Below are 25,024 nucleotides of genomic sequence, written 5' to 3'. Positions count from 1 at the left end.
CTACAGATGAATAATTTCTTCTGCTCAGAGTAAAGCCCTTTACCTCACTCACCGATGCACAGAGAAAGGCCACATCTTGAGATTACACAGCAAGTAATATTTTGTGAAGGCAACGCAAGAAACAAGCAGCCCCTGGGTGCTAGAGTGTTACCGCATGTGGCCCACCACCTCCTGCAACAGCAGGGATGAACAGTTTAGCAAGGGAAGGTTGAAGCTGCTTGCAGCTGCAGGGAAGAAAGCAACCCAGTGCCAAGGCTGTGTGAGTCCTCAGTAGTTGTCTGCCAGGGATTTCTATCTGATCTGTTCACACTGAGCAAGCCAGGTGTTCCCAGCCTCTGTATGCAAATCCATACAAGCCACTAACATACACCGTGTGCAATGATCCTGGCTGACTGCCAGAACCCATTTCTTGTATTCTTTTGCTTGAAGGAACAGAGTTTACCTGATTTAATTCAAACAAATCTTGGATCAAGCAGAGAAAATATCAGCTCAGAAGTGTCCTCTTGAAGAGACATATATTGCATAGGAGCAGATATTCTGAAAGTTTGTTCCCTGCATGTAAAAATGTTTAACTCACACAAATTTTTCTCCTGCCCCATGAGATGTATCACCCTGGATGGTTTTGTACTGACAAGGCTGGCTGCAGTGGTGGAAAGTAGGGTGGGAGTTCACAGAGCAACTCAGCTAGAACCAAGACCTTAGGCTTGAGTCTTTGTCGTTTTCCCAGTTTTCTCTTGAATGTCCCATCAGCTAAAACCATCAGATGTTTCCAAGAAGCCAAGTTGCCTGTATGTGCCCTCCTTTTCAGCTTTAAATAAGTCCTGTGAGGAATATGACCATCTATACTATCCCCAACATACTACCAGTATTAAGGAGACACACAGTCAAATTGCATCTTAGAGCTTCAGTCACTCTGCATGGGTGGGTCAAGGTCCTCTTCTACCAACCTAAAAAACCAAGCTGCATGGGGTGAGATGAGGGGCATAAGTCCCACCAAGAGCAGCCCCAGACCACACCGCACTGGCCAAGTCTGGCTAGATCACTGGTCAGCTCACTGGCCAAGACTGGCCAGGTCTTCTCCAGGCTCCCTGGGAGCACCTGTGTCCCCCTCTGCAGGGGGATCGCTGCCCACCAGTGGGGGCTCGGCCCACCACATGTCCTGCAGACGCGCTCTCTAGGGCTGTTGTGTGTGACTCCATGCCTCATATTTGCATCATGCCGGTTGCCAGCTGTGGGGCTTGCAAAAGCTCTGCCTGAAGAAACAGTTACATGAGCTATGCTTGAAGTGATGTAACATCCTTCCAGCCTAAAATTCTACTGATGTCAGTAGTTGTGAACTAAACTCTGAAATGGCACAGAGTTGCATTCACGAAATGCATAACCCTCTTAAGTGATAACAGGCCTGAACTACTTTTATCTTCCTAGACCTAGCCTCTGTTACCCAACAAAGTTCTGAAGAAAACAGTACTCCCTGAAACAGCTGCGACCTTACCTATCTTACAGACAGATACCCTGAATGGTCATCAGCCTACATGTGCTCAGTTTATCTTATATAGATAAAGCCATGTTGAAAGAAAAGCTTTAGTAAGGAAGCAGAAGAGGTGAACAACAAAGTCTTTGTTAACTGTATTTAGCTGCCTGTCTAATGAGTACTTGGGGAAAAGGATTTAAATGCCCTCAGCAGTTCCAGTGCCACCATTTGGATGTAAGTGCCAGCATTGTACTGACCAAACATAGGATCCTTGGTATTTCTAGTAAAATTTATAAGGAAAAAATACTGACCTCGAAAAATTCTTTATGTATGACCTTTAAGGTTCTTCTAGTAAAAATAAATTATTCTATGTAACACATTCCAAAAATGGTATTTTTTATCACTGTTTCCTTTATTATAACTTCACCTATGACCATTTCTATGGTTAGATGAGCTAGATGTAAAATAAACAAGAAGATACATGGCTCATTTTTAACAGGTAAAACTAAATTTATGCATCATTTGACACTGCAGATGATACAGTAAAGTGTTGGTACTTCATTAATTACTTTGCTTGGAAATACAGTCTTTCTATTAATGGTCAATTACATGAACATCCCTAAGCCAGCATGATCTGAACAAGTGACACCATGCTCTGCAATTTAATTTCTACTGAAGGTGGAAAAATAGGTCATTGAGCAGCTTAGTGCCATTTTCTTCACTATCTGCCCTGTGGGTTGGTGGAGCTGGGTGGCAGCAGCTGTGGTGCATTGCTGGAGTGTGAAGAATTACAGTGACCGCAGAAGGGATTTGAGCAATGATTTGCAAACGCAAATCAAGGAACTGCAGCTGACAGTGGCAGGGTGGGGACTTGGGTTTGTGTAGCAGGGTTTCGGTGGTGTGGGAGGGTCTACAGGGGCGGCTCCTGTGAGAAGCTGCAGAGCATCTCAGGAACAAGGACAAATCTGTCGAGCAAAGGAGTGGAGCTCAGCCTGGGCTGAACAGGCAGACCGTCTTGAAGCCCCAGACCTTAAAGCAGCAGGGTCTGGGGCTGTCTTTATACTCACTGCATAGCGCAGAGAGGAAAGCTGAAGAGCAGTGTAGATGAGAGGCAAGGCAGAGCATTGTGCCCCAGCAGAGTTCTTCTGGCTTCACCTGTCTTCCCCAGATCAGTCATTTAGGCAATGCAGCCTACTCCTTTGCAGTAAAAGATGTTATAAATAATTCCTTTTAATCCTTCTGTGATGAGCTTGTGATAGAGCAGCAGCAAGGGTTTGCTCCCTGCCAAGCCCTTAGGCCTCCAAGGGGCTGGAAGGTGGCAGAGCAGGTGCAGATGAAGGTGTTTACTTGGGTTTTTCCACAAGGGATTTTGCAGGCACATCACTCTGAGGGAGCAGAGAGGGCACCAAGCTGCTTGGAGGAGAATGGATGAAGAATGTTTATTCAGCATTTTCCCATTAAATGATGTGGCAAAGCCTCAAGAAACTCCTTGGTCAAGCCCAGCATCACTGTGAAATCTGTGTTGGCTTGCATGGACTCACTGTCAGCTTTGTGAGATGCTTCAGCTTTGTCTTTGAGGCAACCGCTGTGCATGAGGGACAAAGCATAGCTGAAGGTAAGGCTGCGCCATGCTCCCGGACAAGCAAGCAGGGGAACGGTAGCTACGGCCCCGTGGCTCCCCTCTGCTGTGGCTGGGCTCCTGCACGGGGTCAGCTTCATTCAGCTTCAGTCATTCGTGCTCGGCATCTGTTCTGGGCCAGAGAGAATTTCTCCTTGCCGGGATGGCAACAGACAGAGCACTGCTGGTACCACGTGGTGATAGATACCTGCCTGGCCACGCAGTGCTAAAGGACAAGCACGACGTACTTTATTTTGTCCTGATATCCTCTTTCTGTGTAAGCAGCAGCTCACGTTTGGTGGGATGTCAGGATGACTGATTCTACTGGGGACTTTCAGCACAAAGTCATTGCAAGTCATGGAAGCCTGATGAGGAAACTAGAAAGGCTCTTTTCTGCTTGGGGTATAAAGGATGACACTCCCTACCAGAGCCTTGCCAAAGGTACTGGCTGGGTGTGTAGAACATCCACAAAAGCTATACCCCTTTGCTTCTGTCATGGCTTAAGCACCACGAGGCCAGTCATTCACTCCTCCCCCCACCCTGGTAGGATGGGGAGGAGAATCAGAAGAAAAGGGTAAAACCTCATGGGTTAAGATAAGGACAATTTAATAGGACAACACAAGGAGAGAAGAAATAATAATAATACTAATAAAGAAGCATATAAAGTGAGTGATACCCGATATAATTGCATACCACCCAGAACCTGATGCCCAGCCCGTTCCTAAACCACAATCCCTCCTCCTCTCTGCCAGCTCCCCCAAGTATATACTGACCATGATGTCATATGATATCAAATATACCTTGGCTAGTTCTGGTCAGCTGTCCTGGCTGTGCCCCCTCCCAGGTTCTTGTGAAAATTAACTCTATCCCAGTCAAATCCAGCACAGCTTTCCATAGAACCTTAATAAAAGAAGGATTTACATGCTTCATCTCCACTCCTACCTCAAATACAGCTGTAATCCAGCCTGGGTCACAGGTAGCTGGCAGAAGCATTAGAAAGGTGGATAGTGGAACCAAGGAAATGTATTTTCTGCCATAAGATTGAAACAATCCTATACCGCCCACATCCTATTTTTTTTCTCCCGTTATTGTTGGAGTTCTTTCCAACAGCAGAGCTGCACCTATCTTGGAAATTGCCCTCTGCTTTGCTACATTTGCTCTTTCACTCTCCCTGTGATAATATTGAAGATGGTAGGCAGCACTTCCTGATCTGTATGTATATCCAATTCCATCTTCTTGCTGCTCCACTTCCAGGCTGCTCCTTGGGCTGGCTCCCAAACCAGTCACACAGACCCAAACTCTCACAGACCCATGTGTGCCCATTGTGGGGGCACCCTCCTCCTTCCACCTCCAGTTTATGCTGCCTTTGCTCAGAAATCTGTTGTGGGGCTGGAAACCTTTCCAGGGGGAGAACGGTGGGGTTTCAGCAGGGATATGCTGCGGCCCAAACATTTATGCTTTGGGTCCTGCCTCAGCCTTTGGCTAGTCTCAAAACAGATGCAAGTCACCTTATGAATTTGTGTATATGGGGCAACAAAGCTTTTATTTTCCTTTATAGACTGCTTTGGTTTAACTCCAAAATATTAAGAGCAAAATAAGCCATGAAATGCTCTTGCTGTTCAGACCAGGATGGCCATGCCCATCACTTAGCATGGGTGCTTGCCTGCATGAGTTGTGCTGCAGGCAGAGGGATGGGTAAAAGTGATGTTCAGGGGACAAAGGACACAGAGTGATTCAGAAAAAGACTGTTGTGGGAATGTTACAGAGCAGACAGTGCCATCAGGAGCCTTACAACAGTGCTGGCTGGGCTTGCTGGCAAGTGCTGCTGTGTTTGCACAGTCCCCCTGCTCAGAAGGTATCATGATGGACAGGGATTGTTTCATACCAGAAAAGGAGAGTAAGATTTCTGAAGTGTAAGCATGTAGGAACAGGACATTTAAGCAGTGATTATCTGTATGATAGGAACTCATAGCATACAGATGCATGTGCACATATACACACAAAGGAAAAACCATATAATGCTTCTATGTGATACACAAAAATATGAACTTCATAGAAATTTGCTGGGAAGTGAAACACAGAGTAGCCACACTGTAGTCTCACAGCTGGAGAGTCACATGTCTTTTTCAATATCTGGACTTGGTGGCAGTATAGAGAATGAAATGGATGTTACAGATCAATAAAACACAGAGACAGATTTTATTTTGAACCAAAAGTTAAAATTTTATTTGGAATATCAATATACCCCCAAAAAATAAAAATAAAAACTTCCTTTTATGTAGTGAAATAGCCATTTGAAAATGGTAAAATAAACATATTTCTCATACTATTCTCTCCTAGTTATTGTACACATATTTAAGGTTGGTTTTGTTTTTTTTTCTGAATATAAATCTAGCTTGCACTTTAAGGCTTCAAAAAGCCTGAAGCATGTAGTGGCTCTTTTGAGAAAGCAGATAAGTCAATCAGAGCTGTGTTTTTTCAGCCGACAGGCCTGTTTGAAGCTGTCCAGGGCTGGACAGAAGTGAGACTTCTCAGGAAGGTCACTGTTTCAGGCGAGTATTATTTTTTACCCTTTGGGAAATACACTCTAACCCCACTTCATGCAGCATTTTATTGAGCTTTATGATGTACTGGGGAGGGCCCTGGTTCACCTTAGCTGTCAAGTTCTTGTACAGATCCGATCTTATTTGTGTTGGTACAGTTGGTTTAATTTAAGAAATCAAATCCTACCCTGTGGTATTTGCTCTGCTAGAAATTAAGTCTGTAACAAGGCACTGATCCTGCCTTTACCCCATAAGCAAAAGAGTTATGTGTCTGTGCATCGCTGTACTGACTGCAGCAGGGTGTTTATTATGGCAGGATCAGGGACTTGGCCTTTAGCTTGCTTTTAATAAACAGAATGAAAAGTGCATTGAAATAAACCAGTAGAAACCCACTGACAGAACTGAGTTGCAATTCTTCCCTTTCAGAGGGCTCCCTGACACTAGGCTGGAAAATGTGACTGAAGACCTGTATCAGGGCCTAAGTGATGCCCCGAGTGGGTTCATGTCACCACTAAGTAACAGGGGGATTTAGGTCTTGCACCGCCCTCTGCAACTGGGCTGCAGCAGGCTGAAGTCATGGGACATCTCACTGGCAATCTCACTCCCAGGAGGCACTGGGCAAAGTCCTGAACTTACATGGTATGGTCTGCAATTTGCTTTGATTTCTTCTTTGATCAAAGCCATTTTTATTCCTTAAAGTATGTCTGTATTAACGATTGCTATATAAACATGTTATACTTTTGTTCCTGAAGTACAGGATAGACTGCAACTACTAGAGATATTACTGCTCTAATGTTATATCTGGCACTGCTTACAAAGGCTGCTGTTTCACAGTCACAACAGTTGGTGTCTTATGCGCTTTGTTGCCCGAAAACCACATGAATATTGATCCCTGAGGTACCATTGCTCTCAGTAAAACATTGTCCCGGGTTTTTATTTTCAGGAAATAAAAACGATACACACCCATGCCTTAAAGTTCACAAGTTATTAGACCATGGATGTTCCTCCAAAGAAATCCACAGACCCACACTTGCACTCAGGGAGCCACTGCATAATTAACTTCTGCGGGAGGAACCCCTTCACGCAAGCCTTATTCCACCAGACACACCACCCTGAGTGCCTGGCACTACGCAGCACACCCTCCGCCTGCTATTCTTTTCCTTGTCTTAGGAAGGAGATAGCATTCAGCCTGGAAATACTTTCTCCTGGGATACAGGATAGGTTTTCTCCCTTCTTGTCTCAATTTGTGCTCGATACTGTATTCCTACTACCCAACATGGTTCTGTCAGGTGGTTCCTTTTGCACGCTTTGGCCCTTATCTTGTAAGTAAAAGGTTGTATTAGTTTACTGTGAGATTCTGGTGAGAGGTCTCTTTTGGAGCCAGCCACTCTTGGGTGTTATCAGTGAGCCCAGACATAACTAATTTGTGACTGAGTTACAGAAGGACTGTAAGCACAAGTTTTCCCTCTCATTACAGGCACAATTTAAAGAGGCTGCAGAATTACCCAAGTTTTTGTTCTTCTGCTAACTAGACAAAAATATTTTTCTTAAAGCCTTCACTACACAGAAGTAGTGTCCAGCAAGAACCTTTCTCTGCTAGCAGCTGCCTAAGTGTAAATCCATACCAACCTTTCTGGTTTTATTTCAGTACATTGGATTAATGCGTCAAAACATAAAACACAAACTTTGACCTTGGCAGACAGACCTTATCACCAGTGTAACTTTACTGACTTTAACAGTGAATCCTGTAACAGCATTTCCAGCATTTGTGGTGGTCGTCACAGGTCCCATAATACTTGGTAATTTATACAAAGTTCCAGTTGCCCATGATGTCAGTGAATGCAACATAATTACAGCTTTATTCAAAATAATTAGGAAAAAAGAGTTCGGTAGTGGACAATAAAACTTGCAAGTGTGACCCTAAGGCTGAAACCAGGGGAAATTAATAGGATTCAGCTAACTGTGTTTATAGCTTATGGCTCATAGGTTGGGACAGCTGGAGTATCGTTGAGGTGTCATTACATTAGGGTTGACTGTCTCAGTGTTTAAGTACATGGGAGTGGGTTAAATGTGATGCTTAAATATCATGAGTGTTTTAGGAAGAAAAAAAAGCAAAACAGTTTAAGTTGATTTGGTCTTATCCTCAATTTCTTTAATGTCAGTTACCGCATTTGACTCCACTGGAAAACCTCAGAGGAAAAGCCCAATGGTATAGTAGGGCCACAGGACCTGTGTTACATGTGATACATCATGTCCTGAAGCAAATGGCAGCATCACGCTGCCATTTCCAGCCAATTTCCAGTGTGACAATAAATGTACCCTGATTTACCACTGTCCCTTACGTGCCTGATTCTGCTGCCCCTTCCCTGCACACGTGCTCACTTGCAGCCTAGTCACCTGCCAGGACGCCCACTGAATTCAATGTTGAGCCTCCCTGCATGCCAGGGGTGCACCCACCCTGCATTTTGGGGAGGTCACTAGGGCTGGTTTCTGCACTGGAGTGCAGAGTTCTCACCCATGGAGTGTGGAAGGCGGCCCTTGCCTGCCCAGCCCTGGCCGATGGGGCAGCGGGCACGTCGGGGAGCAGGTGCTGGGAATGGTGCCGAGGTACCCACGAGAGCCTTGGGATGATGGGGTCAGAGTGGGTGAAACTCTTGCTCCGCTGAAGTCAGTGTTGGCATTGCCAGGTGTGGGTTTTATTTCTCTCATGCAATTAAGGAAAACAGTGTATGAAACATAGCAAGTTGTTAGCAACCCACCCTGTTTTCTGCCAGTGTTAAACTTAGGCTGCAAGTCCTTGACTCGCTGTGGTGTCACTTCTTATTGATAAAGATTATGGGATTTGTAAGTCATTAGCCATAAGCTTCCAATTAGCAGGAGATGTGTGCAGTTCCTTCCCCCCTGCTCAAATAAACAGCAGTCGGACTCACCAGCTCTGTTCAAAGCAGAGCAAAGCCTCCACTGACTTCACAGGGTTCAAGGTTTCTGTTCCAGCTTTAGCTCCAGACATCAGACCACTTCCAGCCCCTCTTGCTTTATTTGAGAGACCTACGACACACAGGACTGAGGGTCTAAATGGCACGATGGTGGCCTTCTACCAACGCTTCTCATCTAATTGCAGTCAACTTTAACTTTGCCTTCTCCACTCTTAACTGGTCTTCTTAACCTGCTTCTTAGCCAGGGCAAAATTAAGCATGAGGAAAAAGGCTTATTCAGCATTATAATTATCTACTCCCAAGCTGTATAACAAAATAGTTTACACATTTAATTGGTTTTGTCTAGTATTTCCACGTATACAGTAGTCCTATTAATGAATATCATAGCTTCATTACTGAATATCACATTTTGCTATTTGTTGTGTACCATAAAATAACATCAGCACATCAATAACTTAAATAACACAAATGTAAACTCATTTTCTTGTTGTTATAATTATGATTTTAGCCTGCAAAGGCTTTTTGATTTGTAAGACCATTCACATAACATGGAATGTAACTTTATTTGTTTTTCTTTTGTATATGAGACACCGAAAGCCCTTGTCATCTCTTAACAGGATACTAAAGCAGCTGTTTCATGAATGACAGCACAATTAAAGCTAAAAATAAGAATTAAAAAAAAAACCCTTTGTACTGTACAATCTCAAATTAAAGCAAGAAAGATAATGACAATCTTTGCATTAGCCAGGAAACGTGATTCTCTGCCACTGGGCATTTTTTTTTCTTGTTGACAATTCACAGAATGTGTATATGGGTGTAGTTATAGGTGTGTGTATATCCTATGCAGAACAGCAGTCCCTATTTTGTTGATCTAGTTCTTCTAATTGTTTAGTTAAACTACCTAACTGATACAATTTAGAATACTACATTAACACATTTAACATCAAGTTTACATACTTGCGTCTTTGAAATACTAGGAACTTTTACACATTTTATTTGGCTTTGTAAGGACTGGAATATCACAGATAAAGCAATCTACTTGTGTTTGAAAGAATATGGCTGTTCTCAACTAGCTCTCTAAGGTTCAGAGTGAAATACATTTCTCCTTATATCTGTAGCTGACTTCAGAGAAGAAAGAGTGTCTTCTTAAGTGGTCAGTCTGATGTTACAGTACAGATTCTGCAGAGAGAGAGAGAGATATTTAATGAAGGATAATTCTCTCTGGACTTTAGAGTTAAGCTGCTGCAGCAAAATTACTCGTTTAGGCTAATTTTTTCTATACAAATCTCAAGAAAAACCTATTCCAAGTATGTTTTGTAGTAGTATCTCCACATGACCAGAGGAGGGCACTTTGAACATCTTTGCACTGCCCAGGAGGCAGATGCAGAAGCACAGTGTTACCCAATGTCACACGGTCCTGCCACCTCTTCCCACCCAGGCAGGTGTCCATGTGTCCACAAAAATACAGAATCCGTATTGTACCAGAGGGCTCTGTTCTGAAAACAGTGTGCAGATATATCACTCCCTTCTTGCTAACTAGGATTTCTTCTGATTTCCCCCATTCAATTCAGTGTTGCTGCAGGTGAAACTGAGATTAACAGGTAATTCCTAAAAATCACGTGAGGGGAGTTGTCTCCCTCTCCTTCCTATTAGCCCCTGGTAATTTAGCAAATATTGATTGATTTAACCCTCTATGACTTATCCTGCTGCAGAAATTCCTTGCCTTTAATTGAAAAATGCACTTGGAAAATGCACTCTCTGAGATATGTATTGCAATAGTGCATCTTTTCACATTAAACTCTTGTAAAAGTACTGCTCCATTCTGCCTTCTGAGGGAGGTGACTCTGCATCCCAGATCTGCTCCCCCAGCAGAGTACATAGCGGAGAAATCAATCTCTTCTCTTTTCCATTCATGACCACAGTGTGGAGTTCAGCCACTTTCCATGCAGGAAACATCCTCCTGGGTTTCATTTTGGCTAAAGGTATTGACCTTCTATGGAAAAGATTTTAATTTTGCAATCTTACTGTTATCATAGATTTTGTTTTTTTGTCACCTCTCTGCTTTGTTTTGTTCAAGTTTAATGCTGCAAAATTATTAGAAAGGATTTAGAAACTTTTTTTTTTTCCTTTAAATAAAAGTCTCTGCTTCTCCCTGGGGAAACACACTGATTATTTAATGTACTTTTTTCCCCCCCTCATCATTATTCCTTTTCTCTTCTCTTTCCTTCTCTTTTCTTTTTTTTTCTTTCCATTTTTCTCTTTTCTTCTTTCTTTTCTAGAGCAGACAGGTACAAGAAGGAAGTTGTCTTTCATCAGCAGTCCTTTGAGATAGAGTAGAATTCAGTGAGTCCTCACCATGATAGGATCATAAACTTACTGGGTTAAACCAAGCTAACTTTCCCTAAGCTGCCAAGTTTTAGCTGCACCATACATATATGTGTTTCCTTGTGCCATTTTCTTTTCTTATAAGTTTGTTTTTCTTGATGACCCTGAGCTATGGATTCTCATTTCTACCACTAGTCAACCTTCCTTTCTTTTCTGGTTTTGCCAATATAGGCCTCAAAGAAAAAATGGCAGAAGAGCACAAAGTAGCTGAGGTACATGAGAGAGGACCAGATGATGTTCTGCACGTGGGAATGGCACTGGCCCTGCTGCATCCAGGAGAAGACCAGGTAATTGATCACACAACCGATCAACATCTGAGTGATCTGCGACAAGGTGATGAACATGGCAAACTTGCGTGAGACTCTGAAGCCAGCAGCCCGCAAGGCATAGTAAGAGTACATAACGGCGTGTACTCCATAGTTCATAGTCATGAACCAGCCACCGCCAGCCACCATGTCCTTGTAGGAGTACCAAGAATAAAGTAACACAGTAATGTGATGGTACCAGTGTAAGAAGATGAGCTTCTGTTTCCTAAGAATAATGAATATTGTATCACCTGTAACAAAACAAAAAAAAAAAAAAAAAAAGGCATATTGAACAATTCCATAATTACTGCAGTGCTGCAGATCTGAGAGACTGTCTGATCTGAGAGTCAGCTTGGCTCCTAATCTCTATGCAATCTTTGGAAAACCAATGTATCCACATTTTCCTGTGTGGCTAACCCCTGCTTAAAAACTCCATAGATTTACTTAGTAGCCCTCTGCTGCAAACATAACCCATGAAAGTCTGAGCTGAAGTAGGTGGATGTTTCTTCTGTTAGACTGTCCATGATAAACTGTGACTAGAAGAGAAATGCAGCTTGACAGAGAGCAGAAAACCTGAAGAGAAAAGCAGCACAGTGTCCTCCAATTCAAATGCCTACCTACCAATTGAGCCTAGTTAAACTCAGTAGAACCTTTCGAGGTACTATGCAAAAAGCTCTTGCATATGCAACCTACAGTACTGAAAAGTTATGTAATTGTCAGAAAGAAACGCTTCTAGAAAGAAATTTGCATCCTTTTCTGCAAATTCATGTTGCTATTGTAGAAAAGTAAATTTTATTCCCCTTTCCTGCTTTTTTCTTCCTTATGCTTCTCATGATTGCACTAAACATCTGTGCTGGGTTTGAGTGGCGAGGTTTTTAGCAGTGGGGGAGGCAGTTACAGCAGTGTCCCCCTGTGAGAAGCTTCTTGAAGCTCTCCCAGCTTCAAGTTAGACCTGCCTCTGGCCAAGCCTGGGCCAGTCAGCAACAGTGGCCACGCCTCTGCGATAATGTATTTTAAAAGGGGAACTGAGAGGAGGAGACTTGAGGAGGTGTTATAAGAAGCACATCTATGTGAACACTGAGGTCAGCAGAAGGAAGGGAGAGGAGGGGAGCCAAGCCGAGCCGAGCCAAACCAAGCCAAGCCAGAGGAGGGAGCCCCTCTGTATCCTGTGGGCCACCCTCCCTGCCACCCGTGGAGGTCACTGGAGGAGCAGAGATCTGCCTGTGGAGGACCAGACACCAGAGCAGGTGGCTGTGCTAGGCTGGGACTCTGGGAAGAAGCAGCCCCCAGTGTTGTAGATTGGCACTGGGCAGACTGCAACACCAGGAGTGACCCATGCCAGAGCATCCCATGAGGAGCACTCATGGTGGGGAGTTTGTGGTAGACTGTTCCTGTTGAGGAGGACACCACATGGAGCAGGGGGAAGAGTGCTCCCCCCAGCCTTGGAGGAAGAAGCAGCAGACTGACTGCACCCTTCCATTCCCTGCCCCTGCACTGCTGGGGGAAGAGGTAGAAATATCTGTAACAAAGCTGGGCCTGGGCAGAAGGTAGGGGTGGGGGGAGATGTTTTAAGATACAGTAACAGTTCTCACTGTTCCGTTCTGTCTGTTAAGTGCTGGTTTTGTTAGTGTTTGAATAAAAGTGATGTTCTTGTTTTCTTCCTCTAAGGAGTCTGTCTTTTGCCTGTGACCGTTAAACGGGTGAGCAACTGTTCCCTGTCCTTATCGTGATTTCTGAGTCTCTTGATTAATTTCCCTCCTTCCCAGCACTGGGGGGGAGGGAGTGAGTTAACAGCATGGTGCTTGTTTGCCCTCTGGGCTTGAATCAGGACAGCATCTCAATTAGATGGATGTATGTATGTATGCTACTTGTTTTCTGTTGTTATAGACACAGTGTTTCCAAAAAGATCTCTGAGATTTGAATCTGGGTACTTATTTCTACATATATGTATTCCAGAAAATCCAAATCATGAAAGTTAGTGATGGGTGAAACCAAAACTGCACTGTCTGCACAAGGTCTGTAATAAGCCATAATGCTACTGTTTACTTCATTAGCTGCAAGATGTTGACTCACATTTTCATAATTAATCATATATTCAATTTGTTGTTGCTGTGCAGTTTTTAAGAACTAAGTTTCTGTGGCTTTGCAGTAATCTAAGCAGCAGGAAACCAAGGGATTCTGACACAGCAAGGCAACTGGTGTCTGTCTCCAGTTTTTATGCTGATGTTTTTCTGTAATTTGCTGAATCAAATTCTCTGCTGAAAGGTAAAGACTTATTTTTTGCTGTACACCTGAACACAGTGAGTACTGCAGCCCTCTGAGGTTTAGTAAGGTCATCCTTTGAAATGAAAGCTGGAGGGCAGCTAAGTTGCTGCCTCCTACTTCCCATTAAAACAAGCCTTTCTTGCATTAATAAGCCATGGAATGAGAACACATGCAGACTGGCTATTAACTTGGCTTTAGCATGTATATAAGTACCCTTAGCAAAAAAAAAAAATTGCTGGAGAGACAGGCGTCTATAAGAATCAGGACTGGAAAAGCTAGAGATATTATAGGAAATTGGTTTCTATTTGCAGGAAGCAGACAGCCACAGCTTTCAGTGTTTCGGGAGGAAGCACATTACTGTTCATAATTGTACGCCTACATGTGTATTTAAGGATGAATGCTGCAGAATGAAGGTAGAACCTAGCTCAAAGCTTCTTGCTGACACAGCTGCTGTAGCCCACCCTTCACTTCTGTACCCATGGGGTGAGTGACTGCCAATTATGCTACTTTTATTTACTTACAAGTAGTTAAGGAAGAGATATGGACCAGATTGCTCTTAACTTGACTGCCCTGCTGTATATAATCACTGCAATTTATTCCTGGGCTGGGAATGGTCTTATTCAACTGCACATTGCTCTAACTTCAGCCAAGCTGGACTTAATCTCTAGACACTAAAACATGCAGAGTTTGGGGCTGGTTTTGCTTACTCAGTTTTTCTAAGACTTAAACAAGACCTGAACAGCACTGAGACCCTTCTTGTTCTTCCTGCACAGACATTTCTGCTCTAAATACGCATAGTGAGAGAAAGGGAAGGAGGGTACTCACCTAGTTCAGGTGCTTTGCTTAGCACAAATGCATATGCCCAGAATTTGCTGACAGGTCCAATGTAAAAACTCTGGTCACACACTGACTGCTTCAGGCCTTTGGTCATCAAAATGTACAGCATATAAGCACCAGTTCGAACAGCACCAAATATACTTTAAAACAAAAAGAGAAAATGAAGAAAATTGAGTGGACACATGAAACTTACATGCCATCACTTCAAATCATTATGAGAAAAAGGCCATAAATGTGCTGAAATAATACATTTGAGACAGTCTTAAAGCTGGAGCAACTCTGCTGGTATCTAGGAAGTTACTCTGAACTCAGATTTGTAAACTGGACTCCGGCTGTATCACCTGGTGAAAATCTGGAATAGTAATGTCAATGTTTTTTATTTCATTTCTACAGGAATGATCCTTCAGATTTCAGAAGCAGTGAGAGACATCTACTTCAGTTGAAAACAGTGTGCAGAGTTTTGATGCTGATGGCTGGGAGACTACAAGAAATGAGTTGATAAAGAGCTGTCATCAACATAAGCAGGACCTCTTTTGATTTATTTTTTCCTCAGTTTTCTCTTGTCTCTCTCTGTGTGTGTTGCACCCACAGGACCTCTGAGCACAGACAAACAAACCCAGGTAGGGCGAACAGATTTTGATGGGGGGGTCTCAGTCAGTCCATGTGCTTTGGTGCATATGCTGTCTTCATACTTCATCTCTTAACAGGTCACTGCTAACAGAGGAATCTATTAGTTGAATCGAGCTGAAAACAGCAGATTTACCCTCACCTCATCAAAGTGAGATGCAAAGTAACAGTGTTCTGTAAATGAGAAATGAGATTTGCAATGGTATTAATTGGTACAATTACAGAGGGGATAGGATTAGATAACAAAAGACATCCAGCGGATGTAAGGAACAAAGGCTTCTGTCTCAGCAGTGAGGAGCTTTGCAGAAGAAATTTCCTCACTGTTTTTAGGCAAGAACATGCTTGCCTACCGTCTACCATTGTATCTTGTTGGCCCTTCAAAATGTGACGAATACTGGGTGAAACAAGCAGCCTCCAGAAAACTGGAGAAAAGAAAGATCCAACCTCCTTTGGGGCTGAGTATATCTTACTTTATGTCTACACCGTATGCCCCTGTGCCTCTAGCCTCTAACTTCTTTGTGACCTTGTCCTACTCTTGAATCCTCTGGTTCCTGCCCTGCCTTGGTGTCTTTTGTGACTATTGCACAGCAGCAAGCAAACCAAGCCACCTAAAATCCATGTGGGCAATGCAAGCTACCATTTATGTGAAAGTGTGTGAAATAAGGAACACTTCATCTGAAGTTATAGATTCTGTTACTTGTCTTGTGAAGTCATTATTATTTTAAAAATGTCATTTAAAATCATCAAGGCAGCCTCAAAAGTTGAGCTCTGTGGTAGTTCTTATGGCACTTGGACAGACTAGATGGTTCAAGTAAGCCTGCCAAGCACAAAAAACTGTTGACCTAAGTTTTTATGATTTTTGCACGAAGTATTTAGATTTCCAAATCTGCAGCACTGATATATTCAGTCAAACGTGCCTGCTCCTAAGAAGCAATGAACCTTACTCTCTCCTGTCTGCTGCATGCCCTCCGCAACAAGTGGAGTACCATGCTGCCTGGTGCTCTTCAGGCTCTGTCAGTGGCATCACAGATGGGGCTCTATGGCCAGGTCATACTTGGGGAGATGTGTTACATTCTGGCTCCAGCACCATTACACTTTGATGCCTGAGGTTTCACTGTGCCATCAGGAAATTCAGATAACTGCAAGCACTTAAGAAGGCACTATGATTATCTGCTCTTTGTATGGTGGCATTTGCTCATGGGCTCTACTGCTAGGTGAGTCCTCATCTGCTAAGTGCAAATAAAAAGCCATCCTGCTGTGGTACAGGTGTACTGAAGGAGCTTAGCTGAGTCTGGGTTTCCCACTAACACTGCTCAAAGTAATGCACACATTCCCAGGCTTAGGCAGGACAGCTGTTGCAGTCTCTCGTGTTCATCCACCCCTGCATGCAGAAGGGGTAGTGCAGTATTCTTGACACCTAGGCAGCCCATAGTGCATCCTCTCTGTGTAGGGTTGTTCCCTCCCAGAAATGCTCTCTCAGCATGCTTTTCTCATGTCTTTCAGGGATCGGTCCTTTTAACTCTGCAGAGAGTGCCAAAGCCTGCAGAAGGAGTTTTGAAATCAGGTGCAACTTGTTCTGTGCCTTCTCTCTGGAGTTTAATGCATGCTCCTTTTTTTGTCTCAGGAGTTGCATTTCTCATTCCCAAGAAGACAGGAGATCCTGACAGAGATGTGATCTGATCACTTCCTGAGGCAGTGAACTCCTCAAGCTAGCCAGGGCAGGCTGCTGCTTGCTCCTATGTTTTGGGTGGTGGCAAAACTGGGTGGAGGAAGATCAGGCAGAATATCTAATGATACATTGGTTCTCCCATTAGCAAATACCTCAGTGCTGACATTAAAAAGGGGTCAAAAAAGGAAATTTTAAATTATGAAATCAAATAGCTGCAAGCAATACACCCTTCCTTGTACAAAAGCTGTATTGCTCTTCTAAGGCATCATTTATTATTAAAGTTTTAAAACTAAAGAGAATTCTGTGCCATGAACACAAACTCATCTGCAAAGAGTGCTTGTTCAAGCAACAGGCAAACCTTGACTTAACTTTAAGTGAGACTGAGTACTGACACCCAGGGACTTAATCTGGACTGATAACAGAGCCAAAGAGTATTTTCCCTGTGGGGATTACAGAGTTTCACTTTGCTGTCCTTGAGACTATAACAATGTAATTGTTCCTGTCTTTCCATTTAGCAATGCTGCAGCGTGCATGCACACACACACACTCACTTTTCTATAATTTCATACACAGTGACTTCCTCTAGTTCTGTGACTCCAGCTACTGCTCTACATGGTGTAAATCAGACTAATCTGATTTTTTTATCAGTAAAAAACAAGTTACATTTTCACATAATTCACAAGGGAAGACTTTATAAATAAGCAGGATGGCAAACTGGAAGTAACTGACTCAATTACCTAAACAGATGCCATGAGCAGGTAGCTGCTTATAAGATGTGCTGCATGCCAAAACACTACCCTGTAACCAAGCACATGCCACTGGAGACAGAAAAAGATCTAATCCATGTCTGCAAACGTGCCTTGGACTCAGAGAGCCAGGACTGGTTTTTGTGCCTCTGTCACTTAATCTTGTTTGTTCTGTAAGGTAAGATCAACCAACAAATTTCTACCTTGCAAAAACATAATGTGCAGCAGAGTGATGACACTGCTTGCTCAATAAATCACTTCTGCTTCATTTTGTCCTCGCCCTGCTCTCTGCTGTAGCTTTTATGAGGTATTGAAATGAACTGCTTACCAAAGCAGTCTGTCTGGTCGGAATCATCCACAGGGACTTTAGAAATAAGGTAGCAGTGAATTATTGTACAGTTACAGCCTTTTGCAACTAGAGACACTGATCAGAAACAAACTGCACCAGTTAATGCAGCTTTCTCATCTATTCAGTTCTCCTCTCTTCAGGCAGTGACTTCTCTGGTAGATTAACAAATGCCCAATTGAGATTTTACTGTCTGTAATATGATCAAAACCTACCCATGTGTAAAATAAACACTACTACTTTTCCCTCAGAAACTTGTTTTCAAGTGAGGGGCTCAGAACACATCCTGTGCATGGATTAGGTGTGGCATTAAGGAAAGAAATCGAGGGTTGGGGAGCTAGCTGATGGGAAGACAAAGCAGGTGTTAGTGGCCGAAGCCTATTACTGCTTTCTGTTCCCTCCCTCCTACTTACCAGGAGGGACTGAAGTACTTGTTTCTCAAAAGCCTGAGAGGGCAGCAGGTATCTCAAGACTCTAGTTCAACCCTAGCTGGCACTCTAGCAGACTCAGCTCCTCCTCGCAGTGAGGAGGAGACTGCCCATTTTTGCTAGAGCTGCTTTCTATGTAGACCCATCACTGCACTTGGGTCCTGACCCCTCTGGACATCCTGGTACAGAAATTTAACACTGCAGAATTGAGCAGGGAATGTTTCTTCCACATTTAAAAAAAAAAAAAAAGTTCAGCACAGAATGTATCAACACCTCCTAAAGGATTTTAGTGCTGTGATACTTTTGCCGAGGGAATTCTCTGCTCCAGTTTGCATGTTAAAAAAACCCCTTAAACTAACTAAACTTAACACCATACAAACTATCTGCAGAACTAGGTAAAGATGGTACTGAAGGGGGTAAAAGTCTTGACTGTGGCTAATGTGAATGTAGAATATGTTAGCTACAAGCTACACATCAAAAGCGGAGTCTGTTTCTTGAAAGCATGCCGTCCTGCGAACACAGCACCAGCAGAGAGCAGCAGGGAGACCGCAGCATGAAAAAGACCCAGCTGTGCTGGGCAAAATTACAGGCTGGTAGAGACTTCAAGCACAGCCATCCTTACCCAGGCTCACAGGCTGTTCAACATGGCCCAACGCACAGGTCTCCAGGGTGTGGGACTATCCCCTGCCGTGGGTGTGCTGGGTTAGCCCGGCAGCGAGCCGGCCAGGCACTCAGCCAGAGCTCCCATGGCTCCGGATCCAGCTTCCAGGCTGGAGGAGAGAAGAAATCTTAATTCTGCCCCGACCCACTTACATGGCAACTCATGGGAGCACAGGGAGGTGGCACAGAGTGTGTGGTCCTCCTCCATGAAAGCCACAGTGGCCCTGGGAGAGCAGCTGAGATCACCTTACATGCAGAGTCACAGCCCTCAGACTGCAGCCTGCTTGTACCACAACGGCTAAAAGAAAGGCAAACAGGTTCTTCATTGCTTCTTTGTGGTTTGCTTTTGTTTTTTTTCCACTTTCGCATGCAAAATATTTACAGAGGAAGCACTCTGAATTTGAAATAAATGTTTAAAGGTCAGCAGGTGAACACAGAGCTTCCTATGCCTGCCTCCATGACAAATCAAACTGCATTCATCTTTCTCTTCTGTTCAGCAGGAATATTTCAATGGTCATATCAAGTTTCCCTCGTGCTGCTGAAGAGCTGGTCTTTTAACACAATAAAATGGCCTTTCTGTGCCCTTCTGATTTAAAGCCCATGGTTCTCAGAAAAGAGGAACAAGTTCTGTGGCACAGGAGCACAAAATGAACAGGGACCCCTCGGTCTGATACATCAGAGTGGCAGGGTAGTCAAAAAGCACATCTAGAGAAAACAGTTACTGTAAAAGGGCAACAGAATATTTCTGTCCTTAGTCAAGCAACAGAAAACATGTAAAATACAAACTGATACTGGGAAAATGTGCAGAGAAAGCATCTATAAGAGAAACAACTCCATGAACTAAGTTTCTTGAAAGGAAATGCAGCTGAAGTCACCTTAATCAGACAGCTCTGAACTCCCCAGCAGGGCAGCTGCCCCCAAATTAGTAAAGAAACGCAGAAATGCCTGATATTATCAAGCAACATGGACCAAGGTGGGTGCATCTCCATGTGAAGGAACGCGTCTCATCTTTCAGCCATTTGCTCACTATGCTCTTTGATTAATTCCTAAAAATAAGTTTGTAACAAAGCAATTTTGCAACATCACCAGTAGGTTTGTTTTGTTTTGTTTTGTTTTTTAATATTTATGGTGCTTTTCTTCTCCACCTAGTAAGGGCAGGCTTCTTTCAAATCACTCTTAACTTCTGCAGTCTTGTGAAATGTGGTCCCAGAGTACCAGTCCATCAGTGATATGCACCAAGTGGACAACACAGCAGGGACAGAGCTAGGTGACAGCTTTCTTAAGAAACTGATAAGATTTTGTTGCCTGAAATGAAACTGTAGATTTCTGTCTCCCACAAAACTTTGCTTTGGCCATGTGAGAAGGGACAGTAGTTTTGCTGAATCAAAAGACAGTGTCACCTCTGCAGGATGCATGCATTGAAAGGGCCACTTGCTTTGCCAACCAACAGATGGAAGGGTTTTTTTCCAAGCTTGTAACAGAATTATTTTTGCCTAGGTGACTTCAGATAAGGTTGGCAGATCAGTGTTGGGAAATGGTCCTTTCCAGGGAGGAAGCACACAAGGATAGGTCCTACCGAGCAAACAGGGCAGAAGTTCTGGGAACATGCATTTGTATGGTGACCACACACTATACATACAGCTGTATTATAAGAAGATATAACTAAACAATTATCTGTGTAGATAGGTGAGGTAGCCAGATCACAGTGTGCTTGCTGCTTTGCTACTGCTGCGGTGATTATACTATCAAACCAGTGGTAAGGATGGAAGATTTAATGAATCACTGGCCTGCTCCCAACCTAAAATCTGTGCTTACATTTTGCAGTGGCTTCAGGTCCCGCAGGAGCAGAGTACTCTGGGAAACTGCTAACCTTTGTGTCAAAAAGAGAAGACTGTCAAACAATATTTTAGTAGGTAAATCAGGAGATTTATGGGAATCTATCCTCATAATCATAAAATCATAGAATAGTTTGGGTTGGAAGGGACCTTAAACATCATCTAGTTCCAGACCCCCGCCATGGGCAGGGACACCTTCCACTAGCCCAGGTTGCTCAAAGCCCCGTCCAGCCTGGCCTTGAACACTGCCAGGGAGGGGGCAGCCACAGCTGCTCTGGTCAACCTGTGCCAGTGCCTCACCACCCTTACAGGAAAGAATTTTTTCCTTATATCTAATCTAAATCTGCCCTCTTCCAGTTTAAAACCACTACTCCTCATCCTATCCCTACACTCCCTGAGGCAGAGTCCCTCCCCATCTTTCCTGTAGCCCCCTTGAAGTACTGGAAGGCCGCTATAAGGTCTCCCTGGAGCCTTCTCTTCTCTGGGCTGAACAACCCCAACTCTCTCAGCCTGTCCTCATAAGGGAGGTGCTCCAGCCCCCTGATCATCTTTGTGGGTCTTCTCTGGACCTGCTGAAGCAGGTCCATACCTGGACACAGTATTCCAGGTAGAGTCTAACAAGAGTGGAGTGGAGGGGGAGAATCCGCTCCCTTGACCTGCTGGTTGCACTTCTCTTGGTGCAGCCCAGGATACCGCTAGATTTCTGGTCTGCGAGTGCCTATTGCTGGCTCATATTCCGTTTTCCATCCACCAATAACCCCAAGTCCCTCACCACAGAGCCGCTCTCAATCCACTCATCACCCAGCCATTATCTGTGCACAGGATTGATGTGACCCATGTGCAGGACTTTGCACTTGGCCTTGTTGAACATGGTGTTCACACAGGCCCACCTCTCCAGCCTGTCAAGGTCCCTCTGGATGGCATCCCTTCCCTCCAGCATGTTGACCACACCACACAGCTTGATGTCACCGGCAAACATGCTAAAGTGCACTCAATCCCACAATCTGTAAAGAAATCCCATATTCTGTAAAAAAATATGAAACTGATTTTTTTTCCAGTTCTCCCAGAATATGGCTGTAGTGGGTAGCTTCTTTCTAAAATTGAGCCAAAATGAAAGGGAATGTCCGGGTTTGTTCCGGTGGTTATCCGGGTCGTGTCAAATGAGGAAAGAATATTAAGGTCTGATTTGTGTTCACCATAATTATGGACTAACATCTTACTAGTGCCTGGGTTCTTATTTAAAATCTATTGTTCCAAAATAATTTTGTGGGTACATTTGTCAAGACTGTTTTGACGCTGGGAGAAGAATTAAAACCATGAGAGTGGCCTTCCCAAGATCCTGCCCAACAGAGATGGCATTCATTCCACCACGGGGAGGGGACTGGTGAGACATGCCATCACACACCAACCTTCTAGCATACACAAGCAAAGGGCGAGTGAGAAATACGTTTCCTGGCTAATTAAGTTTCCTTAAACTTAAAAGTCCATGAGTACATGTTCACAGTGTATCACAGAGAGCAAATGTGGGTCCTGAGGATCCCCCTTTCTGGGTGGTGGATGTGTGATGGAATGTAGCGAAGAAGCAGAAGAACCCACCAGAATTTACAATTGCTTTGCTCTGCTTTCTGACACCCAAGCTGCTCTTGGGTGTTTATTGACAGGCTAGATTTCATTGCAGCTGCCCCCCACCCCCTTTTTTTTTTAAATGAATCACTTCTTAACTTTTTGTGTTTCTTTTTCCAATGATGTGCACATTCATCCACATCTGGCCACCTTTGCAAGGGAAAGGAAGGAGCAGTACTACCTTCACTGAGCAATGAGCAATATGTGATGGTGCAATATTAAAAAAAAAAAAAGTTGGATTTTCCTGATGGAATAAATCCTCCAGAAGAGAGGAGGAATTAATCAAGCCTATGACAATTCTAATGTATAGTTTCATTAAAAGCTTGTCAGGCTACCTAAATGTTATCTCAGATGTGACTCCTGTCTTGGTTTGTCTTGACTGTATTCAAACGTAATGCCATAAAATCCTGGATCTTGTATTTAAACAGGTGTAGAAACTATAAGGTTACTTTAGGCTTATCTTTGAATGCAAAAACATTACATTTTTACTGTACAGTGAGAAACCATACACTAAGAAACCTACCATTAAGTACAAATGAAATGTGGGTAATGACTGAAAGATATCATTTGGCTGTTGTTCAGTGACCTACATGGAATTAATGGCTCTTATGTTGATCTCAAGAAGTTAATGAGAGCTGTGGCTAAGTCAGTGCAATATGACATGTCCTCTAATGTCCTCTAATCTCACAGAAAAGCAGCCTGGAAAAGGATCTGGCAGCCAACATCCTAAATGGTTAATGTGACACAAGGACAGTCTATATGAAATATTCATAAATATTAATAACTTGCTCGAAGAACCAGCTTCGTAAGTCTGCACCTGGTTATTAAAAATATTTTTCTAGGTTTGTGGACTAAGGGTTACATTTTTCAAATTAAATGAATCAGTCTCCTGATCAGTGAAGGATACACAGTGATATGGTCGGTATTCATCTAAGTGACAAAGTTTGTAAAATAACAGTACTGACTACAGATTTGGTCTCTCTTAACTCTAAATGTAACATTTATGGAGCATTTAACAAGCATTTTAAAAAGAGGACTTCCTAATAGTGAGTTACCTTGAAATCGTAGAGAGACACTTGTTCAAATTACAGCTGATGAACTTAGCCCAACTGTTATTTTTATAAGAAACAGCGAGGAAAATTAATGTAATTAGGCTGTTGTTTCATCATCCTTCAACATTTCTGAAGTGCCTTCAAGCAGCACCAAGGTTAGTGATGGAGAGAGGGAGACCTGATCCTGCAGAATGACTGTTGTTATAAAACACTTCTAAAGCACTTCCCTGTTTTACCTCCCAGAACTGATTCAGTCACCTCCCCAGAAGACCTTGTCTCCTCATCAAAGCCACCTGTGATGCAGACATCTCCTTTCTCTCCACAGAGCAGACCTTCCTGTTGCCATACCAAAATTTTGGTCTTGTCTGCTTTCCCACAGCTAAGCGACCTACCACCTCCAGCTTGGGCTGTCCCAGAATTACTAATGCCTCAACAATATTCAGGCCAGCAACTGCTTTAGGTCAGACATCCCTATGTAAAGCAACTGCTAAGTACAAAGCTGTCTGTAAGCTAGGGTGTCTTCAGGTTCAGACTTAACTTTCTTCAGACTTCTGTCCCTGTTTGCATCTCCAAGGCCCTAAGCATTGTATTTGTAAATATTTCACAGTCCTCAATGGCCTTTACTCTGTGACAGCCTCATAAGGTGGCTAAACCTAAGACCCATTTCAAAGACAGGTGAGGCAAACTGAAATTTAAGTGTCCTGTCAAAAACCTGTGTCTGAGTCAGAATGAGAAATGATGTGCAACATAACAAATTGTGGTTCAGTGCCCTACCCATGAGGTCTATTTGATGAAGCAGAAAGAGGTGTGACCTCACTCTGTATCAGTGAAAACAGTATTATTGAATTAACAGTAAACACACTCCAGTAGGAGGAATTTTCTTCAGAGAGTTCTTTGGCTTGCTGTAGATTTTTTTTTTTCACTTTTTAAAGTTATTCTCTAAACCTTCAAGTCCCAAACCCTCCATCTTAATTACCCAAGGTACACCTATATCTGTAAAGATAAATAGTTTATAGATATAAAAGCTGTTGTTACACCTCTTATCACATTTTCATTGTCTGCACATCTGATATTTTGGTAGCATGCTTTTATGACCTAAAAATACAATGATGCAGAGAGTTATGGTGCAAGTTTACAAAGCTGTGCTGTCCTACAAACACGAACAGCTGAGAACTTCCTGACCTAGCCAGAAGACCAGATAAGAGCAAGATGTGCCTTCCACAGACTCTGTCAGACTCTTGCTCTCATTCTGTTTCACTTCACATATTAGGCAAATACCAGAGTGGATTTGGCTTGACACAGCTGGACACAAGCCATAAAGAATGTGAACCTATGGAGTGAGTTTTAAGAGCATCACTGCTTCTACCTCTCCCCACACTGTCCCACTCCTTGAATTTGCATAGGACCAGACCCCAACAGCTGGCCTTGCCATAGGAGAAAATATTTGGATTCCTCTCCCTCATGGAATTTTTGCAGTTGTTCTGACTATTGTAGTTGTTTTGTGTTAATGCTCCCTGCTGATCCCCTTACTTGCACCAGCGAACTCCAGAAGAAAATCAGCTATGGATCAGAATCCACACTGGGGGTGCCTAACTCCTTGCAACATGGGCAGGTACAAAACTCACACTAGTGAGGTGGAAAAGTCAATGTTAATATTCTTAAAAACGCCTGTTTTTCT

The 25,024-nt window shown here is 43.3% G+C and overlaps 1 protein-coding gene across 3 annotated transcripts in view; it reads right to left on the bottom strand.

Annotated features, from left to right (window-relative positions):
- Positions 1–5,286: 5,286 nt before the first annotated feature.
- Positions 5,287–25,024, bottom strand: part of ELOVL6 (ELOVL fatty acid elongase 6) — a 58,542-nt gene continuing 38,804 nt past the window's right edge. For all 3 annotated transcript variants that reach the window (XM_026847923.1, XM_026847920.1, XM_026847924.1), the window contains 2 exons: positions 14,349–14,500; positions 5,287–11,509 (listed from right to left, as the gene is read on the bottom strand). In XM_026847923.1, the coding sequence (XP_026703724.1) occupies positions 11,085–11,509; positions 14,349–14,500 (577 nt within the window). In that variant the 3' untranslated portion in view covers positions 5,287–11,084. The remainder of the gene's footprint in view (positions 11,510–14,348; positions 14,501–25,024) is intronic.

The sequence above is a fragment of the Athene cunicularia genome (genome assembly GCF_003259725.1).
Source record: "Athene cunicularia isolate RWA chromosome 4 unlocalized genomic scaffold, athCun1 chr4_part2, whole genome shotgun sequence".
In the NCBI taxonomy this organism is placed as follows: Eukaryota; Metazoa; Chordata; class Aves; order Strigiformes; family Strigidae; genus Athene; species Athene cunicularia.
This window is presented reverse-complemented; position numbering and strand designations above follow the sequence as displayed.